We start from the raw sequence: 16,843 nt of genomic DNA, 5'->3' as shown, positions 1-16,843 counted from the left end.
TTTTGGCAGCTCATCACTGGCCCCAACTATTCGTAGCAGTTGTGGAGCGTATGAAAGGCAAGCCGGTCTCCTCTCAGAGGATTTCCTCCTGGGTCACTGCATGTATCCGAACATGCTACGAGCTTGCTTGTGTACCAGCTAACCGTCTCACCACTCACTCTACGAGAGCTCAAGCCTCGTCTGCCACCTTCCTGGCCCATGTCCCCATCCAGGACATCTGTAGAGCGGCCACCTGGTCTTCTGTCCACACCTTCGCTTCCCACTACGCGTTGGTGCAGCAATCCAGAGACGATGCAGCCTTCGGCTCAGCAGTCTTACACTCTGCCACGTCTCACTCCGACCCCACCGCCTAGGTAAGGCTTGGGAATCACCTAACTGAAATGCATAGGAGCAATCACTCAAAGAAGAAAAGACGGTTACTCACCGTTGTAACTGTTGTTCTTCGAGATGTGTTGCTCCTATCCATTCCAGACCCGCCCTCCTTCTCCACTGTCGGAGTAGCCGGCAAGAAGGAACTGAGGAGCGGATGGGCCGGCTGGGGTATATATCTAGCGCTATAGTGGCGCCTCTGCAGGGGGCGCCCCGCCGGTGTTGCTAGGGTAAAAATGTTCCGAAGAGCCGTGCACACACGGCGCGCACACCTACATGGAATGGATAGGAGCAACACATCTCGAAGAACAACAGTTACAATGGTGAGTAACTGTCTTTTCTCAGCCTGGGTGCCAGAGCATTGTGACCACCCTGCCCTTTCCCTGTTGTTATGCGTGTGTGTGTGGCGGGGGGCGGGTTCCTGGCTAGATCTCAGCCAGATTGGAAGTGGTCCTGGTATGGAAAAAGGGTGAATTGCTTTCTAGAGGGGAACTTGATTTGTAATTGCTCTGATAGTAAAAGGGGGCCTGGTCAGGTACTTCAGACACATGAACATTTTGATGCTTAAAAAAGTAATAATTAGATGTAACTCTAGTCTTAGTGAAATGATTACACACTGCTAACACTTACACAGAGGGGATCCGTACAGAAAACCCCCACAAAACAGGCCAACACTGGGTCCTGACACTGCAAAGGAAAAGTGCTTGGTGTCTCCATTACTATTAAACAAAAAAACAACCAAAAGAAAAAAACACCCAAATGGAACAAACTCAGTCATCAAATATAGCAGCTGCTTCTCTTTGTAGCACAGATACCCCTGCACCAGGACCTAATACTCCCTAATCTTTATAAAGCACATAATTGAAACCGTATTAATAAAATAGACCCAGAACAGCAGTAATTTATTTTATAATTCATTCATCTTATTGGTGAACATTTAATATTTGTTTTGTGAACAGATGACTTGCAAATGAAGATGCTCTCCTTTGAAAAAGATGACGACGCTAACGGGCATATAGACTTCATAACAGCAGCATCTAATCTGCGAGCCAAGATGTACAACATTGAACCAGCAGATCGGCTCAAAACAAAGCGCATCGCTGGAAAGATTATTCCTGCTATTGCAACGGCTACTGCTGCAGTGTCTGGCTTGGTGAGTGAGTTTACATATTGAGGAGTCTCTATTTTGCAAAACCACCTTTGATCTGTGAGAAGCAAAGACCCTCTTTTCTGCCTGCTCTTCATTGTTTGAGTGCTGGTTAATGCTACTACATCTCTGCAGCAAGACTTTTGGTAGAAGTGATCCTAATCTAGGTATAACTTGACAGTGGCCTCTTGCTTCTGTGATCCTGCAGCGTAGGCTTTATGGCATTGTGGAAAGACTGGGAAGGGGGGTATTAAATACCAGTATAATATACTTGTCTTCAAACAAGTAGAAAACTTTTTGAAAGGCAAGAAGCAGTGTTTTCTGTGGTATAGAATGTGTGTGTGAAAACTCACCATTTTAAATGTGATACAGTATTTGATGTTAGCAGTATGAGAATCCAGTAGCATAGTTTATAAACCAATTTCTATCATGCTTTTAATGCTAGTTTGGCAATTAGAAGGACACCTTAATGTGAAAACATTAAGGGTAACTACTGCATTTACAAAAGATTTGATTAACTAGTATTAAAATAGATAAACCGGTATTAGTGTTAACACCAGTGTGTGTGTGTCATGTCTTAGCAAGAAGGTGTCAGCGACCAGACTTGAGGTAAAATGTCAGTTTGCAATCCTTTATTTTCACTTACATTCCTCACTTTATATTTGAGAAATGTTGACTCCATTGTGATCAATACAGGCCATGTGCTGTCAAGGAGAGAAGCAGTTGCCACTGAGTTTAATCTTGTGTAATGTGAGAGTCTTTTCAATTACTTGAAAATTAATCCATGCCCCTTCCTTTTTCTCACTTCAGTTTGTGTGGTCTTAGCTCAGTTCAAAACCTCAAGTTCCACAGATGACAATTTTTCTGATAATTCACTTATGCAGTTACCAGCACGGGATGAGTTCTATATCTACGCAAACGGAATAGCAGTGGAATAGCAAAGAAATTGTTTATAGTCCAGGAGAATAAATGCCTGGACTGTGTCTTGCTGATCTGTGTATGGATCTCTACATTTCCACAGGAAAAGTAGGACACTGTCACTTCCACACAGAGGGGTAGGCATTCTCTGCAGCACCATCCCCTGCTCTGTGCACCAACTACTACATAGTAATACAGGTGGAAGAGTCATATTCCCTCACCTCGGGTCCTTCGCACTGCTGTTGGACAGCCAGTGTTGGCATGGCACCAACAGGAGCAGTAATGCTGGTGCGGGGCGGGGGAAGTGTTTCAGCCTTCAAAGTATACAATCTCTTAACTTCTTCCACCAGAGGGAACCTTTCCAGAGGACGGTGTGAGCCAGCCCATGTTCATGATTGCTGCATATCTGGGTTATGATAATAGAACTTCATTTGTAGCAGAATAAAAACAAATGTCCAGGTCTTAAAAAATCATTAATTTTGAATATAAAGCAATAAATTTCCCCCTTTCCAACGAAGGGGAAAAAACCTGAAGATGCTATTGGCATTTTTGCAGAAAACATCAATCTTAAACTGGACAATCAACAGTAATGTGAGTGCTCTCAAGGTTTAGCTATTTGTACCAGCTCCATTTTTGGCTGGGAATTTCCTCGTTTTCCAGAAATGATGACACAGTTTCAGTGATGGGACTAACTTTCATGCTATGCAGTGACTGAGGAAGTTGCAACTTCTGCAGGGATAGACTCCACCCCTTCCCCAGACCGCCCCGAAGCCTGCTGCTCTCCATATCAGAGGTGCTGCAAACTGTGCTGTATTGGAGTTCCGAACTCTTTGCAGTACCAATAACCCAGCCTCTCTTCCTCTCTCCCAAAAAACAGTCCAAGCTCTTAGTCCTTGCCAAAACCAGCAGCATAAAACGTACTTGGAGTTACTAGGCCAAGATGTTGGGTTATTACTAACCAAAATATTTAAAATGTTTAAGATCTGAGATCACCACCTTATTTTTTCTGAACCCGTCTCTCCCAAGTTCCTTGTCTGGTTTGTCTCGGGCTTTCCAGAAAATACTACCCTACTGTAAGAACACATGTGCCTGGACATAGAATTAGCGCTATGAGGGAGGTGTTTGAAATTGGGCGCACTGGAAGGTTAGCATTAACCTTAATCATGCCCTGCCATGCTGACACTGTCCCCTTTCTCTGACAGTGATTTCTGTTGTTCCTATTAATGTTAATGGAAGGCCATACCAGATGTCTTCCGCATACCAGTCTTAGCCTGCTGTATCAGCATGCTGCTGGTTACACCAGATTTTATTTACCAGGTTTATCCCAAGATATCCTGTAATTTGTAGAGTATTAAGTAGCTCTGTCTTTGTGTTTACCCTAGGTTGCCCTGGAACTGATCAAAGTTGTGGGCGAACATCCATTTGAAGCATATAAGAATTGTTTTTTAAATCTAGCCATTCCAATAATAGTGTTCACAGAAGCTGCTGAAGTAAGAAAAACAGAAATAAGGTAAGGAGTACAATGATGGTGTGTTGTCTAGGAACGTACATTTGAGAATTGAGAGGGGTGTAATGTTACATCAGGTCTGGAGAGACACAGTTAGTATGTATGGGGGTTGGAGGGAACCCAGACAGCCTGGCTACGTGTTGTCTTTTGGTCTTCACACAACAAGAATATGAAGAAACCACGGTTGGGTTCCAAGCAACCATGTTAATTTTGTACAGACGTACCAGGCCTCACTACCTGCTACAGCTCTAGCGGGTTTCTAAACCACAGAACACAGTGAGCACTTGGAGGGGTCGTGCCCAATTCCTGTCACTACACTAAGCATTACCAATAGTCTTAGATCTGGTGAGGCTGTTCTCAAACGTACAGTGCCAGGGGTTGGAAAGCCAACATAAACATTCTGACCTATACAAACTGGAGAGCAGATTTTCCAAAGTGCTCAGCATTGTTGTCAGTGGGAGTTGCTGATTACTGAACAATTCTGAAGTCTGGCCCCTACTTAGTGCCTTTGTAACTATTTCAATTAGTAAATGTATTAGTCAAACATTGTTCAGTCTGCAGAGTCTTTGGTTGCAAATATACATATCTCTGCAGTATAAAAACACAAGTTTGCCAGTATCTTTCTTCACCTTATTTGTTTTACAGTCGTATTTAGAGGCCTAATCTGGGTTCAGGACTTCCTTGCTCTAGGTAATGTGTACATGGATTCTGAGGGATGATCTCAAAGAACTTAGTCTAAAAAGACAAGACAGACAAAGGGAGGGAGGGGAAATAGGGGCAGAGAGAGGAGGAAAGTTAAACAGTAGGTTATAGCAGAGCTACTGATAATGACAATATCGGTTTCTGAAAAAAAGACTTTGAATCCACAGTTCCAGAGTGCAGATCAAAGGAATGTTTAGCACTCTGTTCTTTTTCAAATAGAAATGGAATCTCGTTTACAATCTGGGACAGGTGGACTATTTATGGGAAAGAAGATTTCACTCTGCTGGACTTCATAAATGCTGTCAGAGTAAGACTTCACTTACTGTAATGGTTTAGTAGAGGATGTGGGGAAAGTGGCTTCATTTTTTTTTCTGGCTTGTGTCAAGCTCCTATTAATGCCAAAATAATTTTTAGGAATAGGTGCATTTTGTGTGGCCCCGATCAGAGCTGTAATTGAATATATACAAAGATTTAATCAAATCAATTTCAATAAACCATTGGTCAATTTTATATTTAATGCATGAAAAATTTTCTAATTTTCAGATTTTTAGAAGTGGTTCTATCATTTGGAACTAATTGTCTGTCTGTATGGCGCAGTCTGCTAAAATGTTTGCATTCCTGAATTGTAGGAGAAATACGGAATAGAGCCAACAATGGTTGTACAGGGCGTCAAAATGCTGTATGTTCCTGTGATGCCTGGTCACATCAAAAGATTAAAGCTGACGTAAGTATTCATAGAGTAGTAAAAACGAACTGTGGATCCAGGGATGTGACCTGGTACATTAATGATTCCTTTTACTTATTTAATGTGGCTGGCACCTAGATACCATGGTGATAGGCACAGCATAAATACATGAAAGCTCTTGATAGCTCCATTCCCTCAAGGGATTCCTGAGCGGCAACTTGGAGTTATGTCCACCCATTCACCATACACTAGGCTGTAACTCAAGCCACAACTGCGGATGCAACTGTAGGGATGGCAGTACTACAAGCATCTCTGCTGACAGCTTCCCTACACCCTTCTCCACTCTGAACACGGCTTGCCAGTCACCCGTATGTGGAATACACATAGGGACCAGCACTCAACAAAGAAATGGAGATTACTTAATGTAACTGGAGGTTCTTTGAGATGGGTGGTCCCTATCTGTATTCGACTACCTGCCCTTCTTCCCCTCTGCTTCGGATCCTGTTGGATTGTGCTAAGAGGAGGAACTGAAGGGGCATTGACCCGCACTGCCTCTTATACCTTTGGTCAGGAGCACAAGGGAAGCTACTGCGCATGTGTGTGTCAGTGGATTCTGCTCTGGGAAATCTCTGGACTTGGGCACATGGCGTGCATGCGTACCCACGTGTGGAGTACAGGTAGGGTCCACACATCTTGAAGGACCTCCGGTTACAGTCAGTAGTGTTCATTTCCTGAGTGCTGGGGGCACAAAGCCGCAGTTTATAGCTGGCTACCAGCAGGCATTTCCACAGTGAAAATGGAGTCCTCCATAAGTTTGATTATATTTTATTCACCCTACAAAATTTTCTTTGGTCTCTTGATATTTAGTGTTTAGCTGCACTGGTGACTAGTGCATTTTGAATTACTGTATAAATCCTAATTTGTATTTATTTCCAAGGTGCTGCACGTTTTTATTCTTCCTTTAAAAATAATTGCAACCACCAAATGGCTCAAATGTGCCAATTAGGCGTTTTGATCTGCTGCATGAGTTTGTCATTCTGTCTTATGAAACTTGCTTTTAAGGATGGCTGGGTAGCTCCATTGAATTTGCTGTCCACCTCCTGTGGAAGGGTAAGACCCTTATTGTTCAGGTGAGACGAGACTTACACTTTCAGTGGTTCTTGTAATGTAGCAAATAATTTCAAAGAGAGCAAACTTCAACTACATTCCAAATGAAGACGGCAAAGCTCACAGAATCTGACTGCAGGGCACGGATATGTTGTGTTAACTCAATCGAAAGTCAAAATATTTGTGGATAACTGGTAAATTTGTAATCTAAACACACTGTTAATTGGCTCTTGCAGTTCAGAATTTTACTATAAACTTTCTGTTAAGAATAAGATGCTGTGCAGTGAGGCCACTCTTCCAGGGTGGTACTTCGATAATAAAGCCACATATGGGGGCATGTTTTAGTGCTGTCTACGGCACTAAGTCTACTAGCATTGCAGCTGATACTCAGCAAGGGCTCAAGCCTGGCTCTTTACCACCACCACTACCCAACTCCAAAATCCCTGGCAATAGACTGCAGCAGAACAGTCCCATTGCAAGGGGACCCCATAACTTCCTGCATGCAGAGCTCCAGGAGAGCCATGGAAAGAGCCACTGTTGGTGGACAGGGGAGGTTCTGGAAGTGTGACCATTGGATTTGTTCATACACAGTACAAATCCATTGGTCAGACCCACACATGGGATGTACAAAGGGCTGTGGCCGTGACTGCTGCCCATGTGATCAGGGCAACAGCTATTGCATGGATCTATCTGGCCTATTGGTGGATGATGGGGGAAAAAATTGTTTTCCTCCAGTCTCCAGCCCCGCACAAAAACTTTTCTTTGCTTTTTATCACAAGCAACATAATAGCTCAGAGGTTGACTGCTCTGAGAGCAAAAGCAGAAATACACTAACTGAAATGTGACCTTCCACAACCAAGAGAGAGCAATTTTGGTACATCACATAAAGAGAAGTTTCAGTGTCTTTAACCAAACTTCTCATGCGTTGGACTTCATTCCTGGTAGAGCTCTGAAGATAAAACAACGTCCCATAACACAGGATAGCTCAGCCCAGCCTGCTCTTTGCTTTTTTTCTTGCTCTTACAAAACTCTTCTTCTTCTCTTTGCAGGATGCAAAAGCTAGTGAAACCATCAGCTGATAAAAAATATGTGGATCTCACAGTGTCGTTTGCTCCAGAAACAGATGGAGATGAAGACTTGCCAGGGCCACCAGTGAGATACTACTTCATCCACGAAGACAATTGATGGTAGTGCTACTAAAGTCGCTGTAGGACCATTTGCTTTGAAGGGAGTGTGCTGATTTCGGCTTAAAACAAGTAATACATATTTCTTTGGTGAAGCCTTAATTAAAACAGGAACAGTTGAAGTCAGTGAATTGCACTGAAGAGGTCTGTCAAACTGGATTTACTGTTCACCTGTCCCTATTCTCTGCATACATCTGTCAGTTCATAAAGAGGATTGGAGGTTTGCTGAAATGGAATGTCATGTATAATGCGTACCACAAAGAAGAGATTTATATTAATTTATGGGGGAGGGGGGAAATGGCAAACTTAGCATCTTATTTCAATATGCCAGATAAACGTTAAATGGAGGGAGAGAGCAAAAATTGTGGAAATTGTTTTATAACATGGTGGTCATTAATGTTTTATAATCCATTTCTTATGACTCTTCTAAAATTGAGGTGCCAACCACATAATCTGAGCACTAGGCCAAATTCATCCCAAGTGTAATTCCATTAAAAAAGCAAATGAATTTGCCTCATTTACATTGTTGGTGTTCTCTTCCGAGCCATTGCTATTATGGTATGTTGGAGCCGTTCTTTTAGGTCAGTCTGGATGTGGAAATGCAGGGGATGGATTCTCAGAGTGTGTAAATTGTCAGAGCTCCATTGAAGTCAACCGAGTGGCGACAAGTGAGTTCTGCCCCAGGAGCGCAATTTGGGAACAGTGAAGTATGGCAAAAGCTGAACTCTGTTGGAGAGTTGTGTCCTTATTCTCCCAATTAAGCTCTTCTGCTTGATGAAGAGATAGGTGAAGTTGTGGCTAAAATGTTCTGCCTCCAAATTAAGAGCATGGCAGCAAATTGTTACTTTTTGAAGGAGGAGGGTCAAGAGGGTATTCTGTGTATTTCATATCAAATATCTGGTTCCTTTTATCGCCTCTTGATGCCATAACTGTAGAAGGAAGCTTTATATAGCATAATCTATCTCTACAACACAAATCTGAGTTAATCTGAAAATTGAGTTTATATTGGCCTCAATCTGTAATTTTAGGCATCTAAAGTCTGGATAGATCCATTTAATTCAGTAACAATCAGGAAATCATTTTGGCTATGGCAGTTAGTAGAAAATGCTGGTGCAGTACGACAGCATCAGTGGCAGAATTCTTCAGCATCTGTGCACCGGACAGGTGAGCTTCTGTGAGTTGTTTCCCTGATTATGGAAAAACTAAAGCAAGTGAGGTGGGAACAAAAATCGCATCTACTAACATCGCCCTGAACATTATTATTATTTTTGCTTTGGAAATAGTTTGCATTTACTGTATCTCCTGCATATGATGCAAAACTTGTTCACCACTATAAAATCAGTGATGTCAATATATGATTCAGTTTATTAACCTTTAGGGATCTTTTGGAGCCTAAAATATTGGATAATTGTGCTTGTTCTCATCTCCCCTTTCCTCTCAATTTGTTTATTCAAGAACAAAATATCCAGATGGTTGGGCATTTGGACACCAGATATGTATTGAATTTACAAGCTGGAATCCATTAAAATTATTCCAATATTTGGGAATAAGTCTTAAATGTAGTACCTCTTTTATAAGGTGTATATATTTTTTTACTCTCAACATAGTTTATAGATATTTTATAGTTTTAACAGATTTGGTTTGAAACCCAGCTGGTTTATTTAACTTTTTTTTTTAACAACTTCTCTTTAAAAAAACAACAACAAACATTCTGTAAAACAGGCAAAGAGATGGCATTCTTAGAGATGGCAAAGTGCATAATAATTGACATAGGGCAAAAGGCAGACAGGGAAGACTATTTGAGAGTAAATATCTGCTTCTGAGTACTGACTGAAATGTGCGTTCCCCCCGGCAATAGCAGGGAGTGTAAATCCCAAATGATATCTGTGATATGGGCTTTATTTTTTATTTAAATATTTGGGGCAAACGTAAAGCACTGTGAACTCTAAAAGTCAGGAGCTGGGAAACAATAAAATGTAATTAGTTACTCAAACTTCTTTGTTTATTTACTCAACATGAAAGCGGAGTCTGGTACGTTAGCTGGATGTTAATAGCACACAGAACACCTTTGAAAATAAGGAGTCTATAAAAGTCTGTTAGCCTGGGTGCTTTCCTGACTTATATCTGATGGTCTCTTCAGGGTTAAAAGTCAATATTCAAATGTAACATACTGAGTGGAGTGGCCTTTGTTAACAGCTTCTCACTTCCTGACCGTATGTAGTTACATGCAGTGTTGGCACTTGAAAACACTCGTGCACTTTTGTGAACTCTAAATATACAGGTGGCAGGAATTGGGAGCCAAAATTAGCAAAACACTGATACATCTCCACGTCTCTCAAACAGTGGGTGCCCTTTGGATGTCTGTTCTGTGGATGATTTCTGCCTAGCTGAACCAATGTATTTTGAGTAGTACACCTCTACCTCGATATAACACTGCCCTCGGGAGCCAAAAAAATCTTACTGCGTTATAGGTGAAACTGCGTTATATTGAACTTGCTTTGATCCACCGGAGTGCGCAGCCACGTTATATCCAAATTCGTGTTATATCAGGTGGCGGTATATCGAGGTAGCGATGTATATATACTAGGTCATTGCGCATTCTCCATTTGATATGTATTTCTCTGGATTTGGCTGAACAGAGGTTGACATGAGTAGGTTTTTATTAACAAATGTAAAGAGAACTTAATATGACAGAGAGAGATGTTGCCCCACCTGCCAGTAAGAATTGCTCTTCATCTTTTTTCACATTAAAAATAACCTGAACTACTGACAAAGCGAATGAACATATTTTTAAATGGAGATGGCTACAGTGACATAATAGCTGCCAGGCGAGCACTGATTCATACCAATGATACGTTAAACATGAGCCCTAATGACAACATGAACTATGCTACTGCTAATCCCTTTAGCAAAACCACAATTTGCACATGGAAAGTACAAGACACACATGTAGTGAAGGAGAATAAAAATTCCCAATTATTTCAGTTCACAGCAATGTTCAAATGGCAATTTTGAGTATTGCAATCTTCTGCTAAGTGATGCTGCTCAGACAGATTACTTCAGCAGAATGGTCCTCCTCTGTATGTACTGAAATAATCTGAAATGCTATTTTATAAACATGAAGTTGCTCTCTAATACTTCGGGAAAAATCACTGTTCAGCAAAAAGGATACAACAATGTACAGTGTGAAAAGCAGTGTGCTCTCCCTTATTTCTCCATTTGAATAAGACTGAAGAGGTGGTGAGAAAAGCTCCTACGAGAGATGATTATTTCTGCCATATTGAGGGCATCCATCCGCCTCTTTTTACTCAGTTCGCAGTCTAGGGCTGCTACTCAGCTGCAATTAGTTGCTCACATAGCAGCAGTGGCCTCTGAGCTACGTCTGGCTAGGCAGTTGTTACCATTTCTTGCAGTTAGGCAGTGTCTACAGAAGCATGGTCGGTCACCTCAAGATTTTGCTCTACAGCACATTATCCCTTCAGTCGATTTGGAACTCGAAGCTGGTGCAAAGTGTACCAACTTCAACTTAAGTGGGGAAACTTCACTGATTACCCATTGGTTTCCGAGTGGAGCTTATGGTGTTTAGTTCTCATCTATAAAGCTCTAAATGGACTGGAAGCTTCCTAGGTGAGGGACTGCTTTTCTCCCCCGATACAGTGCTGCTGCAGTTGCTATTTACTGCTCAAGCTTTACCTACTCAATTAATACAAGTGGGGTTGCAATGTTAGTGGAAGCAAATCCTTTGGGAGGGCCTCTGAACTTCAGAATTAATTTTCCTCTTTATTGGGCCACAGTAGCCCAAGCCTAGACTTTATGGGGCTCTCTGATGATCATTTCTTTTGGCAGGGTATGGGGAGGGAAGGTGCACTGATTAAGAGCTAGGGCTGAAATGGGTTCTCCCCCCCCTTCCTGTTTTTGAGGAACATAAGATCGGCCATTCTGGGTCAGACCAAAGGTCCATCTAGCCCAGTATCCTGTCTTCCGACAGTGGCCAATGCCAGGTGCCCCAGAGGGAATGAACGGAACAGGTAATCATCAAGTGATCCATTCCCAGCTTCTGGCAAACAGGCTAGGGACTCCATCCCTGCCCATCCTGGCTAATAGCCATTGATGGACCTATCCTCCATCAATTTATCTAGTTCTTTTTTGAACCCTATTATAGTCTTGGCCTTCACAACATTTTCTGGCAAGGAGTTCCACAGGTTGACTGTGCATTGTGTGGGAAAAAAAACTTCCTTTTGTTTTAAATCTGCCTATTTCATTTGGTGACAAACCGCCCCCTCCCCCCCCCCCCCCAGTGACTTACCTAGCTGCCTAAATTTGGCCTCCAGGGCCTCTCTCCTATCCTTCCCTATGTCATTGGTACCTACATGTACCACAAACACTGGCTCCTCCCCAGCACTACACATAAGTCTTATCTCGATGTCTTGAGAGATCCGCAACTTTCACACCAGGCAGGCACGTCACCATGCGGTTCTCCCAATCATTGCAAACCCAGCTATCTGTGTTGAATGATTGAATCCCCCATAACTATTACCTGCCTCTTCCTAATAACTGGAGTTCCCTCCCCTCGAGAAGTAACCTCAGTGCGTGAGGATACCACAACATCATTTGGAATGGAGGTCCCAACTATGGGATCATTTCCCTCTGCTCCAGTAGGATGTTCTCCTTCCCCGAGACTTTCATCCTCAACAGCACAGAGGTTGTCAGACTGGGGGTGGGATCATTCTACTGTGTCCCAGAAAGTCTCATAAGGCTGCTGAGATAAATGTGCTTAGAGCCATGGAGATGGACTTTGTTTTGTACCAACTGGAAGCCTTAGGAAACAGATATCCAGTTTAATGTGCCGTAATTTATTCCACCAGCTTCTGAGATTTGTTGATACAAGGTGAGACTGTACTACTAAATTTAGCCCACAGGGATTTCTGGGGCTAGAACGTGACTTTTTTTCCCCTAAGAAAACGTCCATCCTTCCTACATTTTCCACTTCAAAGGGGTTGATTTGCACGTTGTCTGTCAGCTGCTTGTCTCTTCACTCTTTCTTTCATCTCTTTGCCACGAGTTTCTGAAAGAATGGGAAAAACACTTTAACACTAGAGAGCGAAAGTGTCATGGCACAGCCATTCCAACTTCAGCAGCTTCCCAGCAGAGCTTGCACTCTCAACTCTCACTCTGCTTATTTGCCTTATTTATATTGTAGGTAGCATCTACAACCTCCATTGGGATAGGCACTGTGCACGTACGTACACACTTGTTTCATTTTCCATACTAATTTGCCATAAACACTCCATTCCTTCTGTGTTGGGCTAGCCCTGACTCCTCAAGACAATAGGAGAAGCTGGCAGGAGATGATTTAAATATTCCAGCTGTTAAATTGTACTGGTGGGAGAAGTACACTTCCAACTCAAGGGCTGCCCTAGCCAGCAGTAGCAGAACTCACTTTGTCTACTCTGTCCACCATGATCAGAGGCCCTTTCACATTATCTACTGGAAGTGTTTTTCCTAGGTCGGTAAGAGCACCTTCGATTATTGCAGCAGTTTTTAAAACTCTGTTGCTTTTCACCATTTTTTTTTCAATTTCTCTGAAAGTCCTTGAGAGTCATTTTCTCAGCACTGCACAGGTCTGGATTCCTCCCTTTGCAGAGGAATCAATTGGATTACTTCAATACATGGAAGCATTTCCCTGGGCTCTAGGTTTTAATAAAGTTTTTGTTCTTACAAAATCTAAGTTCGGGGGCAAATTTGAAGTCAGTGTCCTTCAGCATAAGCAAGGTAAGTGGCTAACGGAGGTGGCTTGTAGCGAATATTCACACTGAAGCACCTAAAGGCCCCAGTTGTGATGTACCAGGTGCCCTAATGTACCAGGTGCTGTAGAAACAGAGCTCCAGGCCCTGAAGAACGTCAATCTAATGCCATAAAGAGGATGACGATACAACATGGAAGCAAATCTGGTTAAGTGGCAGAGGTTTGTTAATTCAAGGTGGGTTTTTTAATAGGTTAGAGGAAGAGAATTGGGGAAGTGGAGGAGTCACAGCTTGTCACCTGCCTGGCCATGATCAGAATGGCAGTTTTTGGAGGCATCATGGCAAACATGAGGTTTTAAAGAGGACGTACAGTTAGGAACTGTTCAGATTTTCAGAGTTTTGCCCATGTACAAGGGGCAATATGGGGGAGAAAAGGAAGGAGCAAAGGCCAGGGGCTGACATTGTGATTGGTTACTAGAGCAGCTAGGGAGAGTGGGACTAGGTAAGAAAGATAAAGACAAGAAGCTTATGTTCTTATGAGGCAGTGAAGGAGGGAGCTAGCTGAGGGACTCCGAGGGGGTTGACGTGGTCAGAGCACAATCCAAGAGAGATTTAGCAGCATTCTGAATGGAACTTAGAGAGCAAGGCTGCAAGTCAGAGAGGTGAATGAAGGGCTTGGATGAGAGTTTCGGGCAGACAGACTGATGAATGGCTAGATGTTAGAGACCTGTAAGAAAAAGCAGCAAGACTGAAAAATATGACTATGTAAAGAGACTGGTGGTGGTGAGGGAATATCTTTTATTGGACCATATCTACCTTCTCTCCGAGCCTGGGCCCAGCCAGGCAAAGCCACTCAAAGCTGCCATTTGTGGCAGTGCAAATTATGGCCTTGCCTAAACCAGGGCTTTGCACAGGTGCAGCTCAGGCATAGCAGCTGTGATTGGCAGGGCTGAAGACAAGTTTCCTAGCCCAGCTGGCAGCAGCACAGTTTCCATGTGCCACTTTCATGTGATCGTGTGTAGGGACAGTGGGGCAGGACAGTGTACATAGTCCATGCAGTCCTTGGCCTCATGGCTGAGACTGCCAACAAATGTCAGCATCGACTGGGGCTCGTGCTCCACAGAAATAGACCACACCAATTAATTTAACATAGGGTGCTGAATGGGTCAGTCGCTGCAGTCATCATCTGGGTTGAACCAATAAGCTGGAGGCAAAAACCTCTGTGTTCCATCTCTAATCCCTCCCTCTGTTTACTGACAATATCTGCTTGCATCTCCCCACACCCTGAGAAGTCCTTGTCGAGGAGAAGCGATGCTGCTTTTGGAAGTAGGGTGTGCAGGCTGATAGATCAGGAGAGATGCGCTGAATGCTGCTGTATCCCCCACGGCATGTGACACTTCCCTCCCCAAAAAACTCACTTTCCCATTTTCAAACCTAACTTTCAAAGAAATAGAAGGCCCACAAAGCTGTCCTGTCCTCACCATGCACGTATCTGGCTACAGGATACTGCTGAAGCGGTGCTGTTTCTTTCTCAGGCATACGGCTCCGGGGAGGCTTGGCTCTGGGCTGAGAGACAATCGCCGGGTGCATCTCTCTTGGGGCATGCTCTAAAGAAAGTTCAGCTGCAGAAAACGGACGGAAGATTTAATGTTCCCCTGTGTGTGGGAGCAGTCTCTTTCCTGAAGAACCTAGCCCCATTTATTAAGAATAAGGGGTATGTCTACACAGCAAAGAAAAACTGGCGACTAGCTGGTGCCAGTTGGCTTGGGCTGTGGCCCTGTTTCATTGCTGTGTAGACTTCTGGGCTCAGGCTGGAGCCCGAGATCTGGGACCCTCCCAGCTCTGCTGAATTAATAGGTGGCTTATTTCAGTTATTTTGTAATTAGAGTGATCCATTTATTTGATAGAATTCACTCCTCCTGTGTTTGTAACGTGAGATGTTTTTGTTCAAAATAGTCAATCCATGTTTTATGCCCACACGCTTGCAAACTAGTTACTGCCAGTATAGCCACCTTGCAGTAACACAGTTTAAGAGCTGGAATTCAGAAACTGTGCTTACATGTAGAAACAAGCCGCATACCCAATTTGTTGTCATACGTGTGTGTGACAAATGGCTTCAAGCTGCCTTGGGTTTGATTCACAAAGTAACCAATGACATCATGAAGGCTCGGGCGTATAACCTAGGTAACAAACAGGGATGTGAAAAGTTACTGTGAGCTACGTTTTCCGTCAGAAATGTGCTAGCAGGCACGGACCTAAAGATATTGTCAAGTGGCTGAAACTGGATTCACCCCCAGTGCACTGTGTTTCAAGGGCCACCTACCATAAGTGCAGTGAAAACAGGAGCTTCCCGGAGCACCCAAATACAAGGGCAAAATACTTGCTGAAAATCAGCATTGCATGTTAGGCACATTGTAGGAGGGGGCTTATGCATGGCACTGAGGGGGATGCACCACAGGCTTGGGCCTTGAACAAGGCTGCATGGGCTCGCTTCCCAGAAACCCCTCCTGCCATCTTTCTCTCCCTCCTCAAAGTGCAGCTCCAGCCAGGCAAAGCGAACAAAGCACAGTGCTAGTACAACGCAGCGTCGGTTCCAACCTTGTCCCCGAAGTAAAGCATAGGCTGAGACGAGACACAAACCACTAGAAAAACACTTGTCTCTTGAGGTTCTGCCCCTCTTCAGCTCAAAGCTTTTCTAGACAGGCTATCAGATCCGACAGTGGGAATTTAGGTTGAGTGAGAACTCCTGGGCTTCGCCTTGGATTTTCATCTTGTTGTGGGAGAGGGAGAAAATGAGCTGAAATGCTTTAATAAAATGGCTCCACAGGATATTCCACCACCCCCATCATGGCACAGCTTCATTTTAGGATCATCATCAAAGGCAGATGTTTGACTAGCAGGAGGAGATGCTAATACTTGAGAGATGCTTCCAGGACAACAGGGGAGTGGAGAGCTGGCCTGACGTTTTCGGGGGTCCAATGCAAAGTACAACATGTGCTCCCTTTCCAGATTTCCCCCCTCTAAGGGCCAAGTCCCTCTAGGTTTGCACACCTATGACACCCTTGTCTGTGATCCCTGGAAGCTGCTGCAACCTCTACCATTGCCAGTCTGTGAGGCTCCATGACTTTACTATTTGTCTGGTGTTCAAAATAATTTTCATTAGTGTTTCACGGAGCCTTTTTATCAGTTGATCTCGAAGTGCTTTACATAGGAGATCACGCTCAGTATCTCCATTTTACAGATGAGGAAACTGAGGCAGAAAGTGATCTAGCAGGCCTCTGGCAGAGCCAGGAATACAGCCCAGGTCTCCTGAGTCCTAGTCCAGTGCCCTCTCCACTAGGCAACATTGCCTCTCATTTGGTCTTTTGTTTTAGTTCAGCTTTTGAAAGCAATTTCTGTACGTAACGGTTGGGCTCTGCTTCTGGGCACTTATAGCAACCCATTGAACTAGTACCAGTTTGTTTAACCATCTCTAGTTTA

The 16,843-nt window shown here is 43.5% G+C and overlaps 2 protein-coding genes across 8 annotated transcripts in view; one reads left to right on the top strand and one right to left on the bottom strand.

Moving 5' to 3' along the window:
• The window catches only part of UBA6 (ubiquitin like modifier activating enzyme 6), a 55,900-nt gene extending 46,288 nt beyond the window's left edge, over nucleotides 1-9,612 (top strand). Inside the window, exons 30-34 of the mRNA XM_045018640.1 lie at nucleotides 1,329-1,522; nucleotides 3,817-3,944; nucleotides 4,863-4,950; nucleotides 5,273-5,367; nucleotides 7,485-9,612. Of these exons, the coding sequence (XP_044874575.1) occupies nucleotides 1,329-1,522; nucleotides 3,817-3,944; nucleotides 4,863-4,950; nucleotides 5,273-5,367; nucleotides 7,485-7,620 (641 nt within the window). The 3' untranslated portion in view covers nucleotides 7,621-9,612. The remainder of the gene's footprint in view (nucleotides 1-1,328; nucleotides 1,523-3,816; nucleotides 3,945-4,862; nucleotides 4,951-5,272; nucleotides 5,368-7,484) is intronic.
• A 2,405-nt stretch (nucleotides 9,613-12,017) lies between these two features.
• STAP1 (signal transducing adaptor family member 1) overlaps nucleotides 12,018-16,843 on the bottom strand; it is a 42,156-nt gene continuing 37,330 nt past the window's right edge. For 6 of the 7 annotated variants that reach the window (XM_045019621.1, XM_045019624.1, XM_045019617.1 and 3 more), the window contains 3 exons: nucleotides 15,423-15,543; nucleotides 14,845-14,985; nucleotides 12,018-12,684 (listed from right to left, as the gene is read on the bottom strand). In XM_045019621.1, coding sequence (XP_044875556.1) covers nucleotides 12,608-12,684; nucleotides 14,845-14,985; nucleotides 15,423-15,543 — 339 coding nt within the window. In that variant the 3' untranslated portion in view covers nucleotides 12,018-12,607. The remainder of the gene's footprint in view (nucleotides 12,685-14,844; nucleotides 14,986-15,422; nucleotides 15,544-16,843) is intronic. The other variant, XM_045019620.1, reaches the window with a different exon arrangement.

Source organism: Mauremys mutica, chromosome 5, assembly GCF_020497125.1.
Source record: "Mauremys mutica isolate MM-2020 ecotype Southern chromosome 5, ASM2049712v1, whole genome shotgun sequence".
Classification (NCBI taxonomy): Eukaryota; Metazoa; Chordata; order Testudines; family Geoemydidae; genus Mauremys; species Mauremys mutica.
This window is presented reverse-complemented; position numbering and strand designations above follow the sequence as displayed.